Consider the following 27,720-nt stretch of genomic DNA (forward strand, 5'->3'; position numbering starts at 1 on the left):
ATACTCAAAATAATCCCAAAGTCAAACCCGCAGCACGCTTTGCAACACACTACATTCATGTACACAATAAAGATGGTACGTTCCACTTGCCCCCTAGCAAGTAAGTAATGACAACCGCCACCTCGGATGAAATAAATCAACAGAAAGACTCAAAGAAAGGCTGGAAATAATCCACAAAGTGTTTCCTTGTGTCATTAAAAGCACGTGGAGTTGTTCTTTTCACTTCTCTCCCGCACTGCTAAATAAGAATGATTAAAAGATCATTAGCATCCAACATAGCCAGGCTTGTCTGGAACGTGTCAGTAAATAACCTGCTCTTGTTTTTAGTGGAAATACTTTGCTGTCTGGCTGCAGCTCAGTTGCATTTGTCTTCCCCTGACAACAATGTTTCTGTCCTCTTTCTATAATCATTTCATATTTAAACTGTCAACTTGAGTAACAGCCACACTTTGCCTGGTGTGACTGCAATAGAATTCTTAACTCTTTTTTTTTTTTTTTTTTTAACCCTGGGGTGTCCAAATTTGGTACACATAGCAACAAATGAAAGGATGCAAGGACCACTTTGATATATATTTTTGAAGTAAAACATGTAGAAATGCTAAGAAGTTATACTGTGTGTATATATATATTTAAAAAAAAAGTATGTTATGTTAATTGGCAACTCCAAATTGTGTACCCAAAGTCAGCTGGGATAGGCTCCAGCATACCTACAACCCCAATGAGCGGCATAGATTAAAAAAAAATAGAGGTGGAAAAGCCTATTTTCGTATTAACTTTGGTCTTTGCTCTTTTTCACCCATTTTTGCTATAAAAAATCTAAATATTTAAACTTTATTCTTAACTTAAATAGTATTCTTAAATGTTCTTTTCATAAAATTATGACTTTATTCCCATATTATGACTTTTATTTTTGTGACTTTATTTTTTTATTTTCTTTATTATAATTTTTTCTGCAACCTAATTTCCCATAAATTATAACTTAATTTGTTGTTTTCCATGTCATAATATTATGACTTTTAAAAAAATGGGCGTTAAATTAAGCCAAGTTACGACCGAGTATTAGGGACACATTGAAACCAAAATAACCTCAGATTTAGAGACTACAGTTGTATAATAAAGTTGTACATAAATTAAAAAGTCATAAATTTATGAGAAAAAAAATCATACAAAAAGTCAGAATATTATAATTTTTTCTGCAACCCAATTTCCCATAAATTATAACTTCTTTTTTGTTTTCCATCTCATAATATTATGACTTTTAAAAAAATAATGTTTTTTTTTTATATTTCATGAGATATCATCTGACACTGCATTTTTATGCTATCAGGTCGATAATTATTGGTACAGTCCTAAAAAAAGAATATAAATTATTTTTCCTCCTAATATTTTTGCGTTATTCTTGTAAAATTATGACCTTTTCTCATTAGATTGTGACTTAATTTCAACTTTTTCTGAATTTTTTTTTTGTCTGCTGATTTTTATTTTTATGTTTGCCGCTTGTTTTTTTTTTTTTTTTGCTTAATAATATTTTTTGAATGTGCTGTGTGCCAATAAAAAAAAAACAGCTGAGGGCCACAAATGGCCCCCGGGGGCATCCGGAACAATGACCCGAGTCCGTCTAATACGGGAAAACACACACCTAAACTGTAACAACTCCTTGGCGAGGTGACGTGTGTGCATGCTTCCGAACGGGCGGATCATATTAACTTTAATAATCAGCTGACTTTTTCCCCTTTTTTGAGTGGCGAGATATCACTGGCGGCATGAAAATGTTCTTTTGTTCATTCGTCTCAATTCGGCGGTGCCTAAATTCCTATCAGTGTGTCTCCCATCGCTAAACGGAGTGGGAATTTGACCTGAACCTGAGACATTTGTTGAGGGGACATACATTTTCTCATGCTATATCCAAAGTATATATATTTCTTTACCACTAATGGTTGTACAGTACATGCAAGAACCTCCCAGAAGTAGAGAAATGTATGTGCCCCCCACACAACACGAGGATGAGGACAGACCATAAGATGGCTTAACGTCTGCGAACAGTGACATGAGAATATGCAAACAAGCAATATGTATTTGTCTTGAGCTCGCGCGGCACCTATCTCCGCCTTGCACGCAGGAAGAGGCTGTCAGTGGGATAACGATAAGGTTTGATTACTTAAAGAGAGCTCTTGCCATGCAGGAAGAGTGTGTCATAAGGTTCGATTACTGCAAGATCCTGTACTTAGGTGCGGGAACTGTTGCGTAATGCCATAAAATTCAGAGAAAAAAAGTGAATGTTTGCCTTCAGAGGTACAATAAAGATGGAGATGTAGGATGAACGTACAGATCCACAAGCTGGGGAGAAACGAGGGAGAGCGATAGAGAGAGAGAGGGAGAGAGAGAGAGCATGGGAGGGAGGAAGTCCACGTTTCAGGACTTCTCATGAAGCACATCTGACATTCCTGATGAGAGGAGAGGAGGCAGCGGTGAGGAAGTGAAGGGGGGGGGACGAGGACGGGTTTAGTGTGCTTCTATGCGAGTGGGGTGAGGAGACCCTTGTGTCTCTGTGTGGGTCAGCCGCCTTAAAATGAAGAGCCAAATCACCAACGCCCTCTCCGACTTCTTTTTCGAGTATGAGACCCCACGGCAGGTTCTGGTCAGGAACAGGAGAGTCGGGGTGGTGTGTCGTCTCATCCAGCTGGGCGTCTTGGCTTACATCATCGGGTAAGACTTTTTTTTGGGAAATGTGTGGGGTGGGGGGGATGTCTTCTCTTGCGAGGCTGAGCTTGTTAGACAGAGACGGTCTTCAAAATGACCCCCGGGGGTGACCTCGGAATTCCGACAGCTTCCTCATCCGAATGGGTGCTTCTGTTGCGAATGTGTCTGCAAACGGAAAAAAAGGACCGATGAGTCATGTCATGTTTTCTTTTTCAAGTTGAGGCAGCGTTGCTTGCGTTGACCACTCGCCGCATGCACACACGTGCACCAACTTGCAACATACGACGGATGGACGCATTTACACGATTGTCCTTCTTCTCCCAAGAATGCAGTCTGCTTTCTTTTGCAACACTTTGGAAGAGGACGGGATCTCGCTTTTTTGTTATTGTTAGTGTGGAATGAGAGCACTCGTGTGTGTTTATGCCGAGGAGCTGCGTGTGACAAACAAGCTGGGACATAAGCTAACATAGATCATAATCAACTGCTGCCCAATTGGCTGGCAAACAGCGTCGGGACCTGTTACCTTCCTCCTACCTTTGGTTTGTTTGGGCGTTAAATTAAGCCAAGTTACGACCGAGTATTAGGGACACATTGAAACAAAAATAACCTCAGATTTAGAGACTACAGTTGTATAATAAAGTTGTACATAAATGAAAAAGTCATACATTTATGAGAAAAAAAATCATAAAAAAAGTCAGAATATTATAATTTTTTCTGCAATCTAATTTCCCATAAATTATAACTTCATTTGTTGTTTTCCATCTCATAATATTATGACTTTTAAAAAAAATAATGTTTTTTTTGTTTAATATTTCAAGCTACTAAAATAACTAGGGGGCAGCACGGCGGTCTAGTGGTCTCACAGCTAGGAGACCAGGGTTCAATTCCACCCTCGGCCATCTCTGTGTGGAGTTTGCATGTTCTCCCCGTGCATGCGTGGGTTTTCTCCGGGTACTCCGGTTTCCTCCCACATTCCAAAAAACATGCTAGGTTAATTGTCGACTTCAAATTGTCCATAGGTATGAATGTGAGTGTGAATGGTTGTTTGTCTATATGTGCCCTGTGATTGGCTGGCCACCAGTCCAGGGTGGGATAGGCTCCAGCACCCCCGCGACCCTCGTGAGGAAAAAGCGGTAGAAAAAGAATGAATGAATGAAAATAACTAGGGATGTCGGATATTGGCTCTTTGGTGAAAACCAATATTGTCCAACTGTCAATTACCGATATCTGACACTGCATTTTTATGCTATCAGGTCGATAATTATTGGTACAGTCCTAAAAAAAAAGAATGTAAATAATATTATTTTTCCTCCTAATATTTCAACGTTAAACTTGTAAAATTAGGACTTTTTCTCATGAGTTTACAACTTAACTTCTGCATTTTTTTTTTCATTAATATTTTGTGTCTTGTTTGCCACTTTTTTTGGTTTTCTTGCTAAATAATATTTTTTGAATGTGCTGTGTGCCAATAAAAAAACAGCTAACAAAAAGTCAGAATATTACAAGAATAAAGTTGTAAACTTACCCGAAAAAAAGTCGTACATCTACAAGAATAAAGTCGTAAAGTTACGAGAAAAAGTCCTACATTTATTTAAAAAATGTTGTAATTTTACTATAATAACGTCACAAAAAGTTGTATATTTACGAGAATAAAGTTGCAGATTTAAAAGAAAAACATTTGTAAATTGAAGAAAAATATTGTCAATAAAAATAAACTTTAATAATAAAGTCGTAAACTTACCCGAAAAAAAGTCGTACATCTACAAGAATAAAGTTGTAAATTTATGAGGAAAAAGCCATACATTCATGAGAAAAAAGCTGTAATATTACGAGAATAACGTCACAAAAAATCATACATTTACGAGGACAAAGTCGCAAATTGGAAATTTTTCACAAAAAAGTTGTAATATTGCGAGAATAAAGCAAACAAAAGGCCACAATGTGTACCGCTACACTACAAAAGGCAACACTGTGTACCACTACACTACAAAAAGCAACAGTATATACCACTACACTACAAAAGGCAACAGTATATACCACTACACTACAAAAGACAACACTGTGTACCGCTACACTACAAAAGACAACAGTGTGTACCACTACATTACAAAAGGCAACACTGTGTACCACTACATTACAAACAGCAACAGTGTGTAGCGCTACACTACAAAAGGCAACAATGTGTACCACTACACTACAAAAGACAACAGTGTATCGCTACACTACTAAAGGCAACACTGTGTACCACGACACTACAAAAGTCAATAGTGTGTACAACTACACTACAAAAGGCAACATTGTGTACCGCTACACTACAAAAGGCAACAGTGTGTACAGCTACACTACAAAAGGCAACACTGTGTACCACCACACTACAAAAGTCAATAGTGTGTACCACTACACTACAAAAGGCCACAGTGTGTACCACTACACTACAAAAGACAACAATGTGTACCGCTACACTACAAAAGGCAGCAATGTGTACCACTACACTACAAAAGGCAACACTGTGTACCACTACACTACAAAAAGCAACAGTGTGTACCACTACACTGTGTCACTACACTACAAAAGGCAACAGTGTGTACCACTACACTACAAAAGGCAACAGTGTGTACCACTACACTATGAAAAGCAACAGTATATACCACTACACTACAAAAGGCAACAGTGTGTACCACTACACTACAAAAGGCCACAATGTGTACCGCTACACTACAAAAGGCAACACTGTGTACCGCTACACTACAAAAGGCAACACTGTGTACCACTACACTACAAAAAGCAACAGTATATACCACTACATTACAAAAGTCAACAGTGTGTACCGCTACACTACAAAGGGCAACACTGTGAACCACTACACTACAAAAGGCAGCAATGTGTACCACTACACTACAAAAGGCAACACTGTGTACCACTACACTACAAAAAGCAACAGTATATACCACTACACTACAAAAGGCAACAGTGTGTACGACTACACTATGTCACTACACTACAAAAGGCCACAGTGTGTACCGCTACACTACAAAGGGCAACACTGTGAACCACTACACTACAAACGGCAGCAATGTGTACCGCTACACTACAAAAGGCAACACTGTGTAAGACTACACTACAAAAGTCAACAGTGTGTACCACTACATTAAGAAAGGCAACAGTATGTAACACTACACTACAAAAGGCAACAGTGTGTACCGCTACACTACAAACTGTCACTATTTTATTGTTTGTCATGCATTTATTAATCTGTACATTGTCTGGCTATATGGCCGCCATCCTCCTTGTCCAACAAGGAAGACAAAGACATTGTGGTTGCGATGCTACCATCTGCAGTGAAGTAGAAGTCAGCCCCTTCAGTGCGCCGCTGATTGGCTTGGAAGATAACTTTGATTTCATTTACATTTCTAATTTCACCAAGTCTGCGAGAGAAGCATAAATGTGGATTTTCTGAAGCTCCAGTGACATTTTCTTCCCAGTGCATGAAAATTCAACAGTTTAGCGAGCATACACACACACACACACACACACACCAGGCGGTGTTTTGCATAAATCTTTCCAAAAATACAACATGAAAAGGAAGAGCGTTTCACCCAAAAAGTAATCTCCTTGAATGGAGGCAGAAAGTGATGCACGTCATCGATGGCGGGCGGTCAGAGCAAACGAGAAATTCTTCCAATTAAGTCCCTGAATGTCACATTTAAATTGATGCAAAACGACAATCAGGATTGTTGGAGGTTGGGGATGTTTAAGACAATGAGCGCTAATCGCAGCAACACAGAACGCTGGGAGAAAAGCCCTCAGCACATCAAGAAGCCTCCTTTCTGTCTCGCCTCTCCCTTTCTGCCGCAGCAGACACACATCTCCCCTTCCGCTGCTGGTCGGGAAGATTCTGCCATTTTTCACGCTTTCTTTCTTCTTTTAATGGCTTTCCACTGCTTCCTTAAATCTAAACATTCATAACAAGAGGAAGTGTTTGCCGTATTTTGCATACAATAATTGATGGTAACAGCAACGGTACTGTATTGTAACTGTATGAGGCGACAACTTGCCCCATGCTTGCATGCATGTTTGCCCCTTTTTGGGTGCTTCTGGAGCCCCTGTTGAGTGTGTGAGATGTTTCCTCTGTTTTTATGATCAGAAAAGTGCATTAGAAGCAAGTTGAAAAAAACTGAAAAAAACGACATACTAACTAACCCCTTAAGTTTTTTGTCAAAAATCACCAAATTCAAACGTTGGCATTTTATGCCATTTTTGGGTGCTTCTCAGGCCCCTGATGTGTGTGTGTGAGGTTTCCAGTGTTTTTTTTCCACCAGAAAAGTGCATTAGCAGCAAGTTGAAAAAAACTGAAAAAAATTGAAAAAAACGTTTTTTGTCAAAAATCACAGCCCTCGAACATTGCCATTTTATGCCCTTTTGGGGTACTTCTGGGGCCTCTGTTGAGTGTGTGAGATGTTTCCTCTGTTTTTATGATCAGAAAAGTGCATTAGAAGCAAGTTGAAAAAAAAAAAACAGAAAAAAACGACATACGTTTTTTGTCAAAAAACACCATCCTCGAACATTGGCATTTTTGGTCACAAAAATCACAAAATTCAAACACTGGCATTTTATGCCCTTTTTGGATGCCTCTGGGGTCCTTGTTTAGCGTGTGTGAGGTTTCCCCTGGTTTTTCGACCAGAAAAGTGCATTTGAGGCAAGTTGAAAAAAACAGAAAAAAACGACATACGTTTTTTGTCAAAAATCACAAAATTCAAACACTGGCATTCTATGTCCTTTTTGGGTGCTTCTGGGGCCCCTGTTGTGTGTGTGAGAGGTTTACCCTGTTTTTTTTACCAGAAAGTTGCATTTCAAGCAAGTTGAAAAAAACAGAAAAAAACGACACGTTTTTTGTCAAAAATCACCGCCCTCAAACATTGGAATTTTATGCCCTTTTTGGGTGCTTCTGGGGCCCCTGTTGAGTGTGTGAGATGTCTGCTCTGTTTTTATGATCAGAAAAGTGCATTAGAAGAAAGTTGGAAAAAAACAGAAAAAAACAGAAAAAACAGAAAAAAACTAACCCCTTATGTTTTTTTGTCAAAAATCACCGTCCTCGAACATTGGCATTTTATGCCCTTTTTGGGTGCTTCTGGGGCCTCTGTTGTGTGTGTGTGAGGTTTCCCGTTTTTTTTTTTACCAGAAAGTTGCATTTGAAGCAAGTTGAAAAAAAAACCAGAAAGAAACGACATACGTTTTTTTGTCAAAAATCACAAAATTCAAACACTGGCATTTTATGCCCTTTTTGGATGCCTCTGGGGTCCCTGTTTAGTGTGTGTGAGGTTTCCCTTGGTTTTTTGACCAGAAAAATGCATTAGAAGCAAGTTGAAAAAAACGACATACGTTTTTGTCAAAAATCACCGCCCTCGAACATTGGCATTTTATGCCCTTTTTGGGTGCTTCTGGGGCCCCTGTTGAGTGTGTGAGATGTCTCCTCTGTTTTTATGATCAGAAAAGTGAATTAGAAGCAAGTTGAAAAAAACAGAAAAAAACAGAAAAAAAACTAACCCCTTACGTTTTTTGTCAAAAATCACCGTCCTTAAACATTGGCATTTTATGCCCTTTTTGGGTGTTTCTGGGGACCCTGTTGTGTGTTTGTGAGGTTTGCCTTGGTTTTTTTTTTTTTTACCAGAAAGTTGCATTAGAAGCAAGTTGAAAAAAACTGAAAAAAACTGAAAAAAACAGTAAAAAACTAACCCCTTATGTTTTTTGTCAAAAATCACCGTCCTCGAACATTGGCATTTTATGCCCTTTTTGGGTGCTTCTGGGGGCCCTGTTGAGTGTGTGTGAGGTTTCCCCTGGTTTTTCGACCAGAAAAGTGCATTAGAGGCAAGTTGAAAAAAACATGACATACTAACCCCCAAGTTGTCTTAGAATATATTCCGTCTCTCATCTGTGCAAACTTCATCAGTCCATGCTCAAAAACCAGATAGGAAAGCTCCCATTCTGTGGGCTGGACTAAGGTTATGCTCAAACACTAGATAGGACAGCTCATTCACTTTTGCAACACCTAAAAAAAAAAACCATTTCCATTTCCATCCAAATTTGTGGAACTCCTGCAAAATCTGGCATTTTACCCGGGAGGGACTGTATTCAGGTGTAATATTTAAACTTTAGCAAGCATTTAAATGAGAAGACAGTGACATTATGCAACTCCAGTGAATCACATGGGTGCAAGGTGTGCTGCTGGAGTGTAATGTCAACATCATGGGTACACATGTCCTTGCCTGTGGGCTTGGATGCTTGCCTGGGGTGTAGCTGGAGAGCGAGGTGATGACAGGCCTGACTGCTTGTATCCTGCGTCCTGCTCAGGTGGGTGTTCATCTACGAGAAAGGCTACCAGTCTACCGATACAGCCGTCAGCTCCGTCTTCACCAAAATGAAAGGGGTGGGCTACACCAACGTGACCGGAGACGAGAGAGTGTGGGACGTGGCCGACTATGTCTTCCCGCCGCAGGTCGGTGGCTCTGATCGTAATGAAGACCAACAAGTGGAATCAGTGTTATTGTTTGGATCACAGCGTCCAAAGTTCAACCAACCTGTCGGAGTACATGAACGTCACGCCGAGCCGGTCTAAAAACATCAACAACATTCATATCTTAATTTTAATGGCTTCATTTGATGCCAGATGCAATCAGTGACGACACATACGAGGCGAGCACAGATTGGTGTCCTTGTGCTCCCTTCCTATAAAGAACAGAGCAAACAGCCTATGAAAATAAAGACTGTAGTCAAATATACTGTGTTTACCTAAAATGTTACTAGGTCCTGTTAACTGTGGGAGACACAGTGATTGTCTTGTTTGCTTTAATATTCTGGGCGCAGCCCTTCCAGCAGGTCAAGGCTGCTTTCAATAAAACACAAAATAGAAACTTGGTATACTATGTACATGTACAGTACATACAGTAGTCCCTGGTTTATTACAGTTCATTGGTTCCAGACAGGAACGAGAAGTACATTTCCACAAAGTAGGATTTCTTATTTATAAGTGGACTACTTACATACTGAGAGCATAGAAAACCTGTTTACAACCTTCGAAATATGGTTTTCAATATTATTAGAGCCCTCAATACATGATATAACACCCCTATAGTAACTTTTACACTTGTAGTACCCAATATGGTAGAAATAATAACAGAAAATAAGTGCCATATTTGAATGAATGCCTTAAATAGACCATTTAGCAAAATAATAATAATAATAATAATAATAAAAAATAGACCATTTAGCCATTTTTAGATTTGCAAGTGCTGGACTTACACAGCACACAGCATCCAAAGGATAGAGCGATCTAAGTTGATGTATAAAATGTATTGCATTCATGTTCACAATTGATTATAGATATTTGTCTTATATGAAACTGTCATTTTTTTATATATATCTCCTTCAACTGTTACTACAGGGAGATTCATCCTTTGTGGTCATGACTAACTACATTATAACTGAAGGTCAGAAGATGGGAACGTGTCCTGAGGTACGTGGTACGGGGGGTGGGGTGAGATGCACAGGATATGAATGAATGTAGTAGACATTCAAAAAAATCCCCAAAACAAATAAGGAACAAGAACCGGGCCACCATTAAATGTACACAAGTACACACAATCTACACTGCAAAACCACTGCTCAATCTCTGCAACCATTCTGTCCAGTGGACAGTGATCAATGATATAATAATCATTATTATATTATTCATTAGCCTATTATTATTACGATCATCATTATTCTTATTCTGATTATTACTACTACTTCTAGTACTAGTCGTAGGCTAGTATTAGCCTGCTTTTTGGCTTGCTTATTAGCCTGCTTTTGCTCTATTATATGACATTTGTCAGAGATTTTTTTTTGTTAAAAAAAATCACTAAAAACAAAAAAAAATCAACAGTGATCAATTATATAATAATCATTATTATATTATTAATTAGCCTATTATCATTACTATCATCTTTATTCCTCTTCTGATTATTACTACTACTACTAGTAGTAGTACTAGGCTAGTATTAGCCTGCTTATTGGCTTGCTTATTAGCCTGCTTTTGCCCTATTATCTGAAATTTGTCAGAGATTTTTTTTTTAATCAATAAAAAAAAATATTCGTTCATTCATTCATTTTGTATCGCTTAAAATATAAAATAAAATAATAATAATAAAAAAATTAAAAAAATATAAAATTATGAAAAAATATAAAAAATATTTTAAAAATATATACAATTATTTAGGGGGACTCAAGAACATTTTAGGGGGGCTGATGACAGCCTAATGACGCCACTGGCACTTACATTCATACCTATGGATGATTTACAGTCGCCAATGAAGCTAACATGCATGGTTTTGGAATGGGGGAGGAAACCAGAGTACCCAGAGAAAACCCACGCAGGCACAGGGGAGACTGTGTGGCCAACCTCCTTAAAAGCCAACGGTGCAAAATGTAAAATCTTTCAATTTTTCAACAGGAGTGTATGAACAGTGGAACCCACTTAAGTCAATCACCAATCATTCATGTTTGCCAGCTTATTAAATCCGATTCAGTATATAGTAACTGCAGTTAGCGTCATCTAAACAAGTACCTGTATACTGTATATATCAGTATAGGTGCTTGGATGACTAACTACAGTAATTATGCTATATTCCATATAATTATGCTGCAGTGTAGAAATAAACTGACCCCAGTCCATTCACTGTTCCCAACAGCTTACAGGCAAGCACAATTGCAGCTCGGACGCCGACTGCGAAGGAGGGACTTTCAAACGTACGGGACATGGTAAATCCTGACGGCCTGAGAGTGTGTTTGACCGCTTCAGTCGTCACTGAATAACCGTCTTGTCTTTCTGTGGAGAAACAAAGATCGCTTGAGATCATTGCCTTATTTGATTTGGCCGCCGCCGTAAGCCCTTGTCAAACTTGTCAAAGTCTTTTTAAGACGTGATGATGGTCACGGGACGGATGAGATAAAACATCTCACCTGCCCCGGTGTTTGCAAAATGGGCTTTGGCTGCTGACAAGTCTTGGATGCATGTGATAATGACTCACGGCTGTTAAACGTTGCATCTCTCCTTCTATTCCTAAAAAAAAAAAAAAAAAAAAGCAATGTCCTTGCCACTGGGCATTGTGTTCACTTCTATCTTGTCTTGTTGCTCGCTCAAGCGTCAATGAAACCCAGCCTTAAGCTAGTAAACATGTCCACATAGGCATAGGCTCATAGTGTAAATGTTGCTGTAGCACTAAAACAAACAATCGTGCACACGAGAGCTACTTTAATAGGTCCAAATTCATTACAATTTATGGAAGGTCTTTGGCCTTTCATGTACCCTTCATGCCAAATTAACAAGAAGAGTCGCCGATGTTTGTCCAATTGGGCAAAAGCATTGCTGCATCACTAACTAGCAAGAACCTGGAGCATGGCTTCTAGAACTGGTCCAGTACACGATGAAGCTGCTCGCAGCATGGAGCGATATAACGTCAGGGCAAGATGTGATAAGATAAGCGAAGTACTTGTTCAGCATTTGCTTCACATCTCGCTCGCTGCCGTTGATGCTAATTAAAGATAAGTGGAGCACAAGTGGAAGAAGAACATTTCTGGAGTGGCGTGTGTGTGTTCGTTTCTTCTGCTTTTCAAAACAAACGGTGCCTGATTAGTGCCGCAGTGATGATGGATATTGTTGTCTTGTCGTTTCAAGGGCAAATGACCGGCGTGTGTGTCAATGCCACTAAGACCTGTGAGGTTCTGGCTTGGTGTCCTGTTGAGAACGACCACAGCATACCGGAGTAAGTGCAAAATATGAAGTCTGTTTGCATAATGATGTTTTTTGACCGAGGCTTGTTAGTTCGTTTGGTGTAACGGTAGACATGACACGCCTCACAACACCCATCCATCCATTTTCTATACTGATTATCGTCACTCGGGTTGCGGGTCTTTGGGCGAGAGGCGGGGTACACCCTGGACTGGTCACCAGCCAATCACACGTCACATATAGACCCACATATAAAACCCACACAAGCACGAGGAGAACATGTAAACTCCGCACAAAGATGCCCGAGCGGAGATAGGAACCCAGGCCAACATGGTAACCACTCCACCACCGTGCGGCCCCCTTCCAACAACCATGTTTCATCATGCAGCTAATATCTGAACAGACGGGTCTGAACATTCACTAAATATGCCATACCCGACCCTGATAAATAATCATTTCCACTAAGTAGGATTCCTTATTTTATATTTAAAATATGAATATTTTTAAAGTGACAGGAAAGAAAACATGTTTACAAAATGTCAAGAGCCCTCTAGACACAAAATAGCACCCCTAAAGTCACCTTTACACTCATATTACTCGATAAACTAGACATAATAAGAGAAAATACGACATTTAAGACATAAATAAGACTTGCACTTGTGACAGGAAGTGAGGTCAGGAGTTCAGTGTTTCATCATGCAGCTAATATCTCACTATATTGATGAACAGACGGGTCTGAACATTCACCAAATATGCCATACCTGACCCTGATAAATAATAATAATTTCCACTAAGTAGGATTCCTTATTTTATATTTAAAATATGAATATTTTTAAAGTGACAGGAAAGAAAACATGTTTACAAAACGTCTAGAGCCCTCTAGACACAAAATAGCACCCCTAAAGTCACCTTTACACTCATATTACCCGATATAGTAGACATAATAAGAGAAAATACGACATTTAAGACATAAATAAGACTTGTACTTGTGACAGGAAGTGAGGTCAGGAGTTCAGTGTTTCATCATGCAGCTAATATCTCACTATATTGATGAACAGACGGGTCTGAACATTCATTAAATATGCCATACCTGACCCTGATAAATAATCATTTCCACTAAGTAGGATTCCTTATTTTATATTTGAAATATGAATATTTTGTGAGAGGAAAGAAAACATGTTTACAAAACGTCTAGAGCCCTCTAGACACAAAATAGCACCCCTAAAGTCACCTTTACACTCACATTACCCGATATAGTAGACATAATAAGAGAAAATATGACATTTAAGACATAAATAAGACTTGTACTTGTGACAGGAAGTGAGGTCAGGAGTTCAGTGTTGAGTTTTAGCTTGCCGTGGGTTACCGCCACAACAGTAGGGTGTGATAAGGATTATTGTGCCTGTTGTGAAATTATTATTCATGACATATTTTAGTTAATTTAGCCTTTTTATACTTGATAATACTTCAATTCAGGCAAAAAACAAAAACTTAAATATGCATATTTCTGACTATGAATAGCCTACATTCAACCAGAAAACATCCATGATTTATTCCATGGTATTTTCTGGCAGACCTGACGCTTATGAGACATGTTGAGAAGCAAAGTTACGATGCGATACGATGGAGTTGTAATGACAAACTACACAAACACCACAGATAAATGAACACGTGGGAAACACTGATTATTTTTCCACTCTGGTTAAAATAAATATTACCTGCACGATGGATGAGATGCTGATCTCTTCTTGTTGTTTTTTTTTTTTCCATCCAGCCCCCCTCTGTTGATGTCTGCAGAGAACTACACACTCTTCATCAAGAACTCTGTAACGTTCCCCATATTTGGCGTAACAAGGTGAAGGACGTCCTCCTCTCTGTTACAATATGACCAAATCAGGATGCAATGTGATATTAAACAATAACAGTCATCCATTAATGTGTTGAAGTGAGGCAGGGGTGTCCAAACCTTTTCCACCGAGGGCCACATACGGAAAAATGAAAGGATGCGAGGGCCACTTTTATATTTTGGAAGAAAAAACTGAATCTCAGCGAGAAAAGCTTATTGTTAGTATCAAATATCAAAGGAGGTGTAACAAATGAATTGGATTGTATTGCTACTATTGCTTGTATACAGAATTGAACCTGCGGTGAAATATACAAGACACCGTATTTTTGTGCTTTTGCAGGAGTAACCTAGTGGAGGGCATTGATGCAGCGTACATCAGCAAGTGTCTCCATCATTCCAAGGAGGCTCCACTGTGTCCTATTTTCAGACTGGGAGACATTGTCAAGGAGTCTGGATTCAATTTCCAAACTATAGCAAAAGTGGTGAGTTTCGTACAAAGGATCTACCAAATTTTTGTATTTTTTTACAATTTGAACAAAATTTTTTAATGTATGGAATTTTGCAAGCCCTGCAAGATCAATAAAATCGAATAATTAATGGAAGAAAAATAGACTAAATGAGGAATAAATGATTAATCGATCATCCAATAATTGATTTGAGCCGTCTCGGACAGGGGTGTCCAAACCTTTTTCCAGCAAATAAAAAGTAAATAACGGTTAGCCGGGGCCCTAAACGCGACCAAGCAAACAATGACAAAAAACTGCTGCTCACCACAAATCCTTGACGTACCATACGTCATGTGCTCCTCGTGTGCAAGGGAGGCGCCATCGGCATCGTGGTTGACTGGACGTGCAACTTCGACGTGGACGTCAAACACTGTAAACCCACGTACAACTTCCACGGGCTCTATGGGAACCCTGCAGAGACAGACAAGGCCAGAGCGTCAGTCGGCTACAACTTTCGGTGTGTAAATACATACGTTCCACCATCAGCACTTTTTTTTACGATTAGTACTCATCATGCTAATGAACTGCTTTAACTACTTTATTCTGAAAATCTCATTGTAATTGAATCAATGTGGCCCTAATACTTCAGTGTAAAATGCAAATATGTATAATTTCTGTTGAATGTCTTCAGGTATGCAAAACATTACATGGAGGACAAGGTACAGAAAAGAACCCTCCTCAAAGTGTTCGGCATCAGGATAGACATCATCGTGCAATCACTGGTAAGTCCCACTTAATTGGGTACGCCTACACAATAGATAACTCACTCACAACGAGCTTGTCAACCCATTGGAAATCGTCATTAATCGATATAACGGTCAGCATGTCATCTTACAAGAATGCTAAATTCATCACAGAGCAACTTAACACTCATTGGTTATGGCTGACGGGGTGCTGCAATGCTTTTTCTGTCCACCAGAGGAAGCCAGAGGAGCACAGAGGGAGGCTGACATCATTGCAGCGCCCCGTTGCGCTTGTTCTTTTTGTCTGTTTTTTATGTTGGCATAGTTCTTTGGGTATTTCAACTGTCAAAAAATTTGTGTCAATTTGAAAGTTAGGCTTGAAATATATATTTTCACAAATAGCTCTTTTCTAGTTGGGAACTGATATTTTCCAAAAACGTATCGACGTTCTACAGCTGATTACTAACAAGGGGTTGTCTTTTGAAAAATGGCTGAGATTTAATGAGTTTATTAATATATACGTAATTCAGAGTTCAAAACCACACTAGGTTATGAACTGAGGCCCACGTGTCGATTATGCAAGTGTATCTAATGTTGTGCTTGTTTATTTCCCTAATAATGCTATGCTCTGGATTCACAGGCAAGAAAATTTGACATCATCCCAACACTGACGGCAATCGGCTCCGGAGTGGGCATTTTCGGAGTGGTATGTTTTGTTTTTGCCTTTTTAGGAAAATCAACCATCCATTTAATTGTTCATTTATTTGTTTCAGGCAACTGTGGTCTGCGATTTGGTGTTGCTGTATTTGCTCCCGAAAAGAGAATTTTACAAGAACATGAAATTCAAATACACAGATACACATGCACAGGTGAGATCCCAAGCTTTCAAGACAAACGCTATTAATTTTTGACCACAAGATGGCAGCAGAGACATTTGTAGGGAACAGCCCACTGGTTGCAAACACTGTAGGAAACATGAAAACACATCAATGCAGTGTACTTTCCCATAATAACATTTGCTTCATGCAGTTAAAAGAAGGAAAAAAAAAACAGGCAGCGCATTTTGTATTTACAGACCGACAGCGAATCACTCACTTTAGACACAAGCATCTTTTACGCCAATGAAGCCAAAGCAGGACAAGCTCAAGACACTGCTCAGTCACATGTGAGTGTAGACAGACTATAGATTCTTCCTGCACATCCAGTGTTTCCCATACACTCATTTATTTGTGGCGGCCTGTCGGGTTGTGAATAAGAAACCGATGCAACCGGATATCTACGTAGTTTGACAAGTGAGCGATACGGTCGCACCGGTAGGGGCCGCCTGGATCGATAACACTCACTCATAAATCTTTTTAGATTAATCAATTGTAGAAAGATGCACCGGGTATCTGAGGACGAGGAACCCGGTTGACAGTTCCATCATTTCAAGGAGAGCCTGGGGTGTCGGCGAAAGGATTGTCGCGCACTAACGACAGGAACAACATCAAATTAAAAGCAACACTATCCATTATAATGTAAGATTAATGTTTACTTCAACAAACCGAATCGTTGTGTTTTTAGAATATACCATTTTGCAATTGTATCGTCCATTATAGATTTTTAATTACTTACAAACGGACCGCCACAGATTGATTTTTTTGAATTTCTACCTGTTGGCCCTCGCTCACAAACACATTATAACGGGACTGTCCGTGTACCATACAGTAGATGACATTGTAAGTTTTAATATCCGCTTTGTTTCCCCCTACCACCACCACGCAAGCCAATGCCGCAGATAGATTGCAGTCCTGTGGGAAACACCGGTGCCTGTCATGTTCGGCTTTCCGCCTATTTGCACTACCTGAGCGTTTGATTTCCTGTGCTTGTATGCTGCAGGACCCTGACTCAGAGGCGGGCAGCACAGAGACAGATGTATCAAAAGTAAGTTTTTTTTTTAAAGAGAACATTAAAATACAACCATCAACAATGATCACTTACCTGTTGACTGTGTTTACCATTATTCCAATAGAAGTGACTACCGTGGGGGGAACTATCACCGTAATGGCGGTGTTATTTTACGTCATGGACTGGTGGAATCTCCCAAAAAGGCCCAACAAATCAACACAAAGGACAGAAAAAATAATTCTTCTGACTGAGACGTCATCTTCTGGCAGTGAATTCCTCAACAACCGATGTTACAAGCACCATAAGCTCCTGAATATGTGTCGAAATGTACACATTTGGTACACTACAAACGAGTGGGATCCAATACACCAGCTGTATCGTGAATTCTGAGATTACAACGCTCAGTTTTTTTTATAAAAGCCCGTCTTTGCCACTGAAAGACAAACAAATCCAAATGGTAAGTCATAATTTAATTATGAGATAACAATTATGAGAATGGAAAGTAATTAAAAGATAAAAAGTCTAAATTACGAGATACAAACTGCGCATGTGCTACCCTCTTGCGCATGCGCAGTTTTGTATCTCATAATTTCGTGTTTTTTTCGTTTTTTTACTTACCATTGGGATATTTTTCAGGGTTTAAACGAGCTTCCATAGTTTTTAATAATTAATAAACATGTATTTTTTCTGCTGTTTGTTTCTTTGACCAGCGGCACTCTGTAGTTCCTTTTGAGGCTGTACACAATGGCGTCGAAGAATGGGGTTGGATGAGAGGGAATGTTTTCGTAAGGTTTTTAAGATTTATTTAATTTCAACATGTCCTTTATGAAAGGCTACGCCATAAATATTAAAATAAAATACATTTCGCTGTAAACGTTCAATAACAAGGTTGCTTTAATCAACTCCAGAGGGTCTTAGACAAGCTACACCCACCTAGCAAAAGTGCTAAATGGTTCATTCCACTTTGTAGCGTTCAAGGTCGTCGAAAAAAATTGCAAATAGTTTGTATAGGCATTTGTGCAGGGACCTAAAGTTTGGTGCTACAACCTTGGCTGCAATGTACATTTACAGAAAATAACTTATTTCGTATTTTGCTCAACACCGGTGCAATAGTAGTCAACAAATGGTGACCATACAATACTTTGTGCCTTTACATTTGGCCTAAGTACTTTCTTCATAATGGCATTTTTTTTCCCATAAGCACTTTCTTCACAAAGACAAATTTTTTCCCCCACATACTTTGGATGTCATTCAAATGTGCGAGTGTACCTAATGAAGTGTCCCAAAAAGGTATCTTGTGTCATCCATTTCCTGCCACTGTCCAGGTTTTATGATAACAATGAAATTCAATAAAAGATGACATATTAACTACAAGATTATGTGTCAGCTGCAGAGGAAGCACAAATATAATAAAAAAGGATTCAAGGTTTCATTTTTATTGTCTCTCAAATCAAAGTGTAGAAAAGGCATGCAAAAATAGCTTTATGTTTACATATATATATGCATATAAAAGTACATATTTACAGTGAGGATGTGCCAGGATTCTGTTCATACAGTAAATACATTTGTATAACGACAGGTATAAAGACAACACAGAACGTCAACATCTCATCAGGACAGTAAAATACAAAACAGCTCACACATATAAAGGACCCATTTATCATTCATTTCCCGTAGACTTATGATTTTCTCTCTTCCTTAAGCACTGCAGTCACAAAAGGAGGCAAAAAAAAGAATCGGGATACCTCCTGCCAGATCCCATTCATGTGATACTATTTCTACGATGTAGTGAAACGACTAGAGTTGCTGCTGGGTCAAGATCTGCCACATCATGCAGACAGAAAATCCCAGCAGTCTACCAAAGTTCCTTTGACATGCAGATTGTTCAAATCGATCATGCAACAGTTCCGTCTACTCCTAGAATTGCTTTAAATGCAGCGTCTGTGACATTTTGGAGCCCCGGAATTCTGCACGGGGTTTAGATAATGACACGTATGGCCACTCATCGACTGACTGACGCATGCTGGAAATTCGAATAAAGAGCGTTTATGCGGGGGCTTCCAGAGTTATTGGAACAGTGAGATCGATTCTATGAATCTCGCTAAAGCAAGGGTCTCAAACACGCGGCCCGCGCGACAAATGTGGCCCGCAGGACACTTGTTTGAGGCCCCCGCCTTGATATGAAAGTTTAATGTTCGTGCGGCCCGTTTGATATGGCTGCTGTATGGTATCATGTACCCAGAAAAAATTATTACGTTTGATTAATGTTCATGTTAAAGGTTAAATAACTGTTAATAGTTATCCTCCCTATCTGTGTGGAAGTGGTAAGTTTTTGGCTATTTAAGTTTAAAGGAAATAGGCTACCGTTTAGGTCGCTAGCTGTCTAGTTTGCGAGTTAGCATGTGTCTCCAGACCCTGCAGTTGCGCAATATGTTGTAAATAAAAAGAGTATAAATGTGACTATAGTCGTGTTTTGTCATGTCTACAGGGCTCTAATAATGCTTTGTTCATTTTAATCTGAAAAAAATCATTTGTCTACCCACCAACTATATGTGGTTTCTTAAGTTTTTATTATTTGCTGTTTTATTATTATTATATTTATTTATTACTGATTGATTGATTTTCTTTATTCTTGATTTATTTATATATTTTTCAGCTTATTTTGTGCAGAAAAATAAAAATTAAGATATTTGAGAACAGTGGAATGTTTTATCAGAGCTTTTATTGTAGAAAATCGGACCCAAGTTTGTATATTTTTGTGTTTTTAATAAATGCAGGTTTTTTTTTTTGGAAAACCTGATGCGGCCCAGCCTTGCCCAGACCCTAGCTCCAGTGGCCCCCAGGTAAATTGAGTTTGAGACCCCTGCGCTAAAGACTTCAAATGTTTGGGTTTGTCCAGTACGAGACCATAGAGCAACATTACGTGTGGGTGGGATCCACAGGGGTGTCCAAACCGGCCAAAAGGAATTTGCCTTACTGTTCCAGTAGCTCTGGAAGAGCACTTGAAAGCTCTTACCGTGTTCTAATTACGGTACAAAGTGTGTTATTGGTGGTGGCACAACTGTGGCATGCAGGAGGAAAGCATCTACAATGCAATCCATGTCTTGTTCATGTACAGCATAGAGTAGCAGGTCTGGCATATTCAGGTACGTCCATATTTACAGTAAATCAAGTCATGTAAAGTGCAAGCAGTGAATTAGCCTTTAAAGGTGGACGACACAATTTGCACCATGGACAAGCGTGAGTGCCAGATTGTTGCGTATACAAAATGCAGCAGACCAACTTCTTAAGAGTTAAAAAAAAAAAAAGCCCTTCATTGAGTTTCCCTTATCAGTACTTTCAGGTACACAATCAGTAGCGAGAAAAAAACTATATTGAGACAAACAAACACAAAAAAACAAGATCTGATCTGTGATTGGGTTGTGATGAAATACGATGTAGTCGGCCCTCATAATATTGTATATTGTGTTTTTCCAGAAATTAATGAATTAATGATGGCTGTTTGGTGGTAGTCTTTACTCTATTAGTCATAAAAAATGAAGTGATATGTAGTATTCTGGTCACGAGGTGGCAGTAATACCACAAAGCATTCAGACATGACCTTCACTTCATCAAGTCAGGACATGAAGCATGTCCAACCTGACAAGAGATTAAAAAAAAAAAGTTCTCCTCCCATTCTGTGTGGAAGTGGTAAATTTTTTGTCTTCTTCAGTTAAGAAGTAAATTTGATGCTCGCTATCTAGCGACTGTTTTGTGTCCCCACAGCATAAGAGTTACGCAATGTGTTGTAAATAATTTAAGTAAGTCCCAATCTATAGAACAATAAAACGCGTCAGAAGTTCCCACACATAGGACAATGAATATAGCCCAGGAAATAAATAAGAAAATATGACTAAATATGAATGATAACCGAGTGGTTAGCATCATCGTTCACTCTGTGAAGTTGTGGAATTGCCATTTTTTGCAGGCCATTCATACGGTCTGTCAAACATTTGCAGCATTTCTTGAAATGAATTCTTTATTTTTAGACTATTAGCCACTGGTTAATTGGCGACTCTAAATTGTCCATAGGTTTTGAATGTGAGTGTGAATGGTTGTTTGTCTATATGTGCCATTGTGATTGGCTGGCCACCAGTCTCTCGCCTGAAGACAGCTGGGATAGACTCCAGCACCGCCGCGACTCTCGTGAGGATAAGCGGGAGTGAATGAATGAATGATAACACTGATAAAACGTAATGTGTATGTACAACATTAATAACTTGTTGGAAATTAAAAGCCCTATATCACTGTAAGACAATAAATAGTTTGAAAATTAAAAAAAATCCCTCATGTCCTTCTTCTTGACCAGTAGGTTCTTTTAAAAAAAAAGGAGGAGTGGAGTTGCTTACTTTGAGGTCAACAGGAAGTGCAAAGAAAAGCAAGCCTGAGTATAAAAAGCAGCATATTCAAATCACGTTGCATTTAGGAGCTTCTCCGCAGTGGAGAACATGAAGTGTAGAGGCTGATGGACAAGACAGGAGAAGGAAGTTTGCGTCTATAAGACTCAAGAGGAGGCTTCATCTTCATGCAGATCCTCCAGCTCTCCTTCTCTGGGTCCATCGCCTGTGCTGCTCTTTCTGAAAAGAGGGGGGGAAATATAAATAACCGGCGACACAGCTTTCTCCAAAAGGCAGCGGTGCGACCGGAGCAGGACTTTCCTTCAGGATGAGTTCTGAATGAACAAAGACGCTGATGATGATGATGCGTGAAGCAGCGTTAAAATGACGACGGCAGCACGATGACAAGGAAACTTCTGAGGTGGGGAAACGAGCGGCGAATAATCGCCGCTCGCGAATGAGATAAGCAAGAGTAGACGGCTGGTTGCAGACGACACCCTGCGGCCACATCATTAGGTACACCTGCATAATCTAAGGAGATCCAATGCAAAATGCACAGACATGTTTTTCTTGTGGGACTAAAGTCATAAATCAGTATGATGGGGTGTTATATGACGCAATACCATTGTACTATATTTCCTACAACCACAATAATAAACATATTCATTTGATTGATTGATTTTAAATGACGTCGACACGTCATTGTGCATCTTGATGAATATAGGCCCTATGATTACGAACTGAGTTACGACGCCAGCTACTGCGTGGAGTTGTAATGACAAGCTACACAAAAAAATGTAAAAGTTCAAATGTATTTGTGGCGGTCCAAATGAATGATGTGACAGTGACTAAAGGAGGATCGCATACAAATAAAAAACACGGCACTGATTTCTACAATGAAACAAACTAGAACATTTATGGTGCAAATGAAGCTTAAAAAAGGTAGTGCCAAATGGATTTGTGGCGGTCCAAATGAATGATGTGACAGTGACTAAAGGAGGCTCGCATACAAATAAAAAACATGGCACTGATTTCTACAATGAAACAAACTAGAACACTTTTGGTGCAAATGACGATTAAAAAAGGTAGTCCCAAATGGATTTGTGGCAGTCCAAATGAATGATGTGACACAATGATGCGACAGTGACTAAAAAAGGGTTGCATACGAATAAAAAACACGGCACTGATTTCTACAATGAAACAAACTAGAACATTTTTGGTGCAAATGAAGATTAAAAAAAGGTAGTGCCAAATGGATTTGTGGCGGTCCAAATGAATGATGTGACGTGACTAAAGGAGGCTCGCATACGAATAAAAAACACAGCACTGATTTCTACAATGAAACAAACTAGAACACTTTTGGTGCAAATGAAGATTAAAAAAAGGTAGTGCCAAATGGATTTGTGGCGGTCCAAATGAATGATGTGACACACTGATGCAAGAGCGAATAAAAAAGGATCGCATACGAATAAAAAACACGGCACTGATTTCTACAATGAAACCAACTAAAACACTTTTGGTGCAAATGAAGATTAAAAAAAGGTAGTGCCAAATGGATTTGTGGCGGTCCAAATGAACGATGTGACACAATGATGCGACAGTGACTAAAGGAGGATCGCATACGAATAAAAAACACGGCACTGATTTCTACAATGAAACAAACTAGAACACTTTGGGTGCAAATTAAGATTTAAAAAAGGTAGTGCCAAATGCATTTGTGGCGGTCCAAATGTATCTGTACCCCCAAATAAATGAACGTATGTGAGCATCAAAAATCAAAAGTGAACATGAATAAAATTGTTAGGATTACACAAAATCCAGGAAAGTGTAAAGAAGTTATTTCCTCACGTTAGCGTTGTTACCATGACGACATTCATCAGTTCACCATGCAATCACAACAACACCACGGTACAATTTTCCGTACGGCTCTGAGTCCTGGATCATGAGCTTTTGCAGGTGTATCTAATAACGTCCCGTGAGTGTTTTGCACATAGCGTTACCTGAGCGAGGGGTGAAGTTTTAAAGTAGGCCGGAAAGGCCAAGAGTCCCTGCAGCAAAGTGGGAGAAAAGACGGAGAAGTCAAATGGTAGTGGCAAACCGAAGAAGAAAAGCACATGGTGCCTGCACTTTGTGCGGTAGATGGAATTTATTAATCCTGCTACAAAAAAAATACATTCATTTTTTAATATCTTACTATTTAAGCGCATCTTAAAGACAGAAGAAACCCGAGTCACATTTAATTGTGTGAATGACATTTGCTGTGCTGTATGCCGCATCTAAATGGCAACCGACAGGATAGTCCTCAGTTAATTCCTTTCTTTTAGCTTGTTGACTTCAATTCTCAACATCCGTAGTATGCAATTTCCGAGGGAGCCGCAAATGGCAGATAGTAACAATTATTTCAAAGGGCAGATGTATTGAATCAGACTGCTCGTGTTAGATTTTAAGCATGTTTTTTGGTGTGTTTATGTGCTCACAATGACAAACCACATTGCAAAAGTGAGTACAGTTATCCCTCTTTCACCGTGATTAATTGGTTCCAGACTCAACCCCGATAAATGAATTTCCACCAAGTAGGGCTCCTTATTTAGAAATCAAATACCGTCATAGTTGTCCGCTATCACCGACAGGTTTCGAAAAGCCAAACTACTTTGTGATGAACAGGCTAGCTCAAGCTGAATAACTAATTTATTCATTCATTTTCTACCGCTTCTTCCTCACAAGGGTCGCGGAGGGTGCTGGAGCCTATCCCAGCTGTCTTTGGGCGAGAGGCGGGGTACACCCTGGACTGGTGGCCAGCCAATCAAGTGTGTGATGAAGGAATTATGAGGCTGTTCAATTGCGATGCCAATTTGTGAAGACCACTTACTGCAGCTGTGAAATGGATTCCATCATATGTCTGGTGGCCAGCCAATCACAGGGCACATATAGACAAACAACCATTCACACTCACATTCATACCTGTAGACAATTTGGAGTCGCTAATTAACCTAGCATGTTTTTGGAATGTGGGAGGAAACCGGAGTATCCGGTCAAAACAAATTTTCCTTGAGACAAGAGTGACGCAAAGAGCAACAAGAAAAGAGTGAGAGGCTGACAAGGTGTGTGATGAAGAGATTTTTGAGGCTGTTCAATTGCGATGCCAATTTGTGAAGACCACTTACTGCAGCTGTGAAATGGATTGCATCATATGTCGTATGTAATGGTTTTATTGACAAATATAGATCAGGGCCGCTAGAGTTGTCAACGTGTATTCCTCAGGGATCAATCTGAGGCCCATTTTATAGTCTTTCATGGTTGCTGAAAAGACATTGTCGCAGCCAAACTACAGATAGGAAATAGCCTCTTGGCTAATTCTGGATTTTTTTAATCTAATGAAAAATAATAATAATGAAAAAATATTTCTGTGTAGCATCTTTTTGTGTACTAAATATCCCACGTTACAATGTGGATACCTGCAGCTTATATTGGTAGAACAGAAATTTTGGTAAATCATCACTGTTTGGTGGTTGACTACAGCCGATTATTCATTTAAAAAATGCATATTTAAGCAAATTGTATGTATTTTCGTCCTATATTCAGTATTTTCAAGTACATTAAGTGTCAGTAATATTTCATTGATGATACAAAAGCTACCACAGGAAGTACTCTGTGATAATGTGATGTAATTTCAGTCTCATTTTGTCTTATACTAGTGTATTATTCACGTCAACAGGGCTCTAAAAATGTAAATATATATATATATATTTAGAAGGTCATGAACAGGTTTTTGATGCGCTAATTACCAAAATATTCCATTGATAAAATAGGAATCGTACTTCAAAAAAATTCACTTATCACGGTCAGGTCTGGAACCAATGAACTGTGATACACGAGGGATTAGTGTACTTGTCCTTGTCAGTGTACAGCAGGTCTTCTCAACCTTTTGGGGTCCGGGCGGGAGGCCCCCGCCTTGATATGAAAGTTTAATGTTAAAGCAAAAGCAGGGGTCTCAAACACGCGGCCCGCGGGTCAAATGTGGCCCGCAGGACACTAGTTTGAGTGCGGCCCGCGCAAGGTTGATTTGGATGCTGTATGGTATCATGTACCCAGAAAAAAATATTACGTTTGATTAATGTTCATGTTAAAGGTTAAATAACTGTTAATAGTTATCCTCCCTATCTGTGTGGAAGTGGTAAGGTGGGATTCGGATACAGAATCAATGCATGCGTGACATTTCTAAAGGCAAAGTTCTGTGAGATATTCGAGATTTCTTTGTTTTTACTTTATTTCAGGACCTTTTGAAGAACATTCTGCGTGTCAAATCGGACGGCAGCGCACAATAGAGCACCGTACGAGCAGGCGCCATTACTTTCACAGTGGGAGATTTCACTCTGCTCAGCGATAATTGCTCATCTCCGTGAGTGTGTGTGGGTCACATAACACCGTTTAATAGGTGCAGGTGCTTTGGGAAGAAAGATGACAGCTATTTGCTGTTTCATCAACACTTGAGCAAGTGCCAACTGGAAAAAGCAAGGTCAGAGTGAAAAGCTGCATCGGGCCCGGAAGCGTTCGTGTATTCCGAATCCTTCTGTGGGTGATATGTATCTGACACCACATATAAAAGAAACACCAATAAAAGCTGTCAGCTCCGTTGCATACACCTATAGAATGAATTATGGCGTTATGGTGACAAGACAAAGTAGCAGCTCGAGCTGCCGCAGTGATGCCGGCTACCCGTTACAGCAGAGAGAAGAGACGGTATTGCAGTAATTACAGCCTGAACCTCAAGCGATCTTACATCGGAGCTCAGTGGAACATAGATCTAGACTTACATGAGCAGGCTGCCCGGTGCAGACATGGATCTCTCCTCCCTTCGGCTCGGACACTCAAACGGGTTGCTGAAGGATCGTTTCCTCAACATGGCTTTGACCAAGATCTGAAACAGTCACAGCAAAATCTCAAAAACACATATATGTACGTTGTATTTGTCACAATATATATCATTTAACATGTCGTCTTCTTCCTCAACAATCAAGTCCATTCATTCCATTCCATTCAATTAATAAAAAATAGAAGCCTATCCCGGCTGTCTTTGGGCGAGAGGCGGGGTACACTGGTGGCCATCCAATCACAGGGCACATATAGACAAACAACCATTCACACTCACATTCATACCTATGGACAATTTGGAGTGGCCAATTAACCGAGCATGTTTTTGGAATGTGGGAGGAAACCGGAGTACCCGGAGAAAACCCACGCATGCACGGGGAGAACATGCAAACTCCACACAGAGATGGTGGAATTGAATTGAACCCTGGTCTCCTAGTTGTCTCCTAGCTGTGAGGTCTGCGCGCTAACCACTCGACCGCCGTGCCGCCCTACGTACGTTGTATTTGTCACAATATATATAATTTAACATGTCGTCTTCTTCCTCAGCAATCAATTCCATTCATTCCATTCAATAATAAATAATAATTTTATAAATAAAAATAAATATAAAATATAAAATATAAAATAAAATAAAATAAAATAAAATAAAATAAAATAAAATAAAAAAATAAAAAAATAAAATAAAAAAATAAAATAAAAAAATAAAATAAAAAAATAAAATAAAATAAAATATAATATAATATAATATAATATAATATAATATAATATAATATAATATAATATAATATAATATAATATAATATAATATAATATAATATAATATAATATAATATAATATAATATAATATAATATAATATAATATAATATAATATAATATAATATAATATAATATAATATAATATAATATAATATAATATAATATAATATAAAATAATATAATATAATATAATATAATATAATATAATATAATATAATATAATATAAAATAATATAAAATAAAATAAAATAAAATAAAATAAAATAAAATAAAATAAAATAAAATAAAATAAAATAAAATAAAATAAAATAAAATAAAATAAAATAAAA

At 38.8% G+C, this 27,720-nt stretch overlaps 2 protein-coding genes across 6 annotated transcripts in view; one reads left to right on the forward strand and one right to left on the reverse strand.

Annotated features, from left to right (window-relative positions):
- The first annotated feature begins 2,414 nt into the window (after positions 1 to 2,414).
- Positions 2,415 to 18,759, forward strand: p2rx1 (purinergic receptor P2X, ligand-gated ion channel, 1). 3 transcript variants are annotated; one of them, XM_058087783.1, is made up of 14 exons: positions 2,415 to 2,706; positions 9,049 to 9,193; positions 10,139 to 10,210; positions 11,424 to 11,481; positions 12,410 to 12,497; positions 14,238 to 14,318; positions 14,650 to 14,791; positions 15,127 to 15,272; positions 15,447 to 15,537; positions 16,139 to 16,204; positions 16,272 to 16,367; positions 16,574 to 16,663; positions 17,377 to 17,421; positions 17,510 to 18,759. In XM_058087783.1, exons 1-14 carry the CDS (start codon positions 2,570 to 2,572, stop codon positions 17,513 to 17,515), a joined length of 1,263 nt encoding a protein of 420 aa, XP_057943766.1. In that variant the 5' UTR covers positions 2,415 to 2,569; the 3' UTR covers positions 17,516 to 18,759. The 3 variants fall into 3 exon arrangements, with proteins under 3 accessions (XP_057943766.1, XP_057943765.1, XP_057943767.1); XM_058087782.1 differs by having other exon boundaries at positions 2,416 to 2,706; positions 11,424 to 11,493; XM_058087784.1 differs by lacking the exon at positions 16,574 to 16,663 and having other exon boundaries at positions 2,425 to 2,706; positions 11,424 to 11,493.
- The window catches only part of camkk1a (calcium/calmodulin-dependent protein kinase kinase 1, alpha a), a 43,317-nt gene continuing 34,236 nt past the window's right edge, over positions 18,640 to 27,720 (reverse strand). The window contains exons 15-17 of one of the 3 annotated variants that reach the window (XM_058087779.1): positions 26,576 to 26,679; positions 23,762 to 23,809; positions 18,641 to 22,001 (exon numbers count right to left, since the gene is read on the reverse strand). In XM_058087779.1, coding sequence (XP_057943762.1) covers positions 21,929 to 22,001; positions 23,762 to 23,809; positions 26,576 to 26,679 — 225 coding nt within the window. In that variant the 3' untranslated portion in view covers positions 18,641 to 21,928. Of the gene's footprint in view, positions 22,002 to 23,761; positions 23,810 to 26,575; positions 26,680 to 27,720 lie in introns of all 3 variants that reach the window. The other 2 variants (XM_058087778.1, XM_058087780.1) reach the window with 2 other exon arrangements.

This window comes from Doryrhamphus excisus, chromosome 11, assembly GCF_030265055.1.
Source record: "Doryrhamphus excisus isolate RoL2022-K1 chromosome 11, RoL_Dexc_1.0, whole genome shotgun sequence".
Classification (NCBI taxonomy): Eukaryota; Metazoa; Chordata; class Actinopteri; order Syngnathiformes; family Syngnathidae; genus Doryrhamphus; species Doryrhamphus excisus.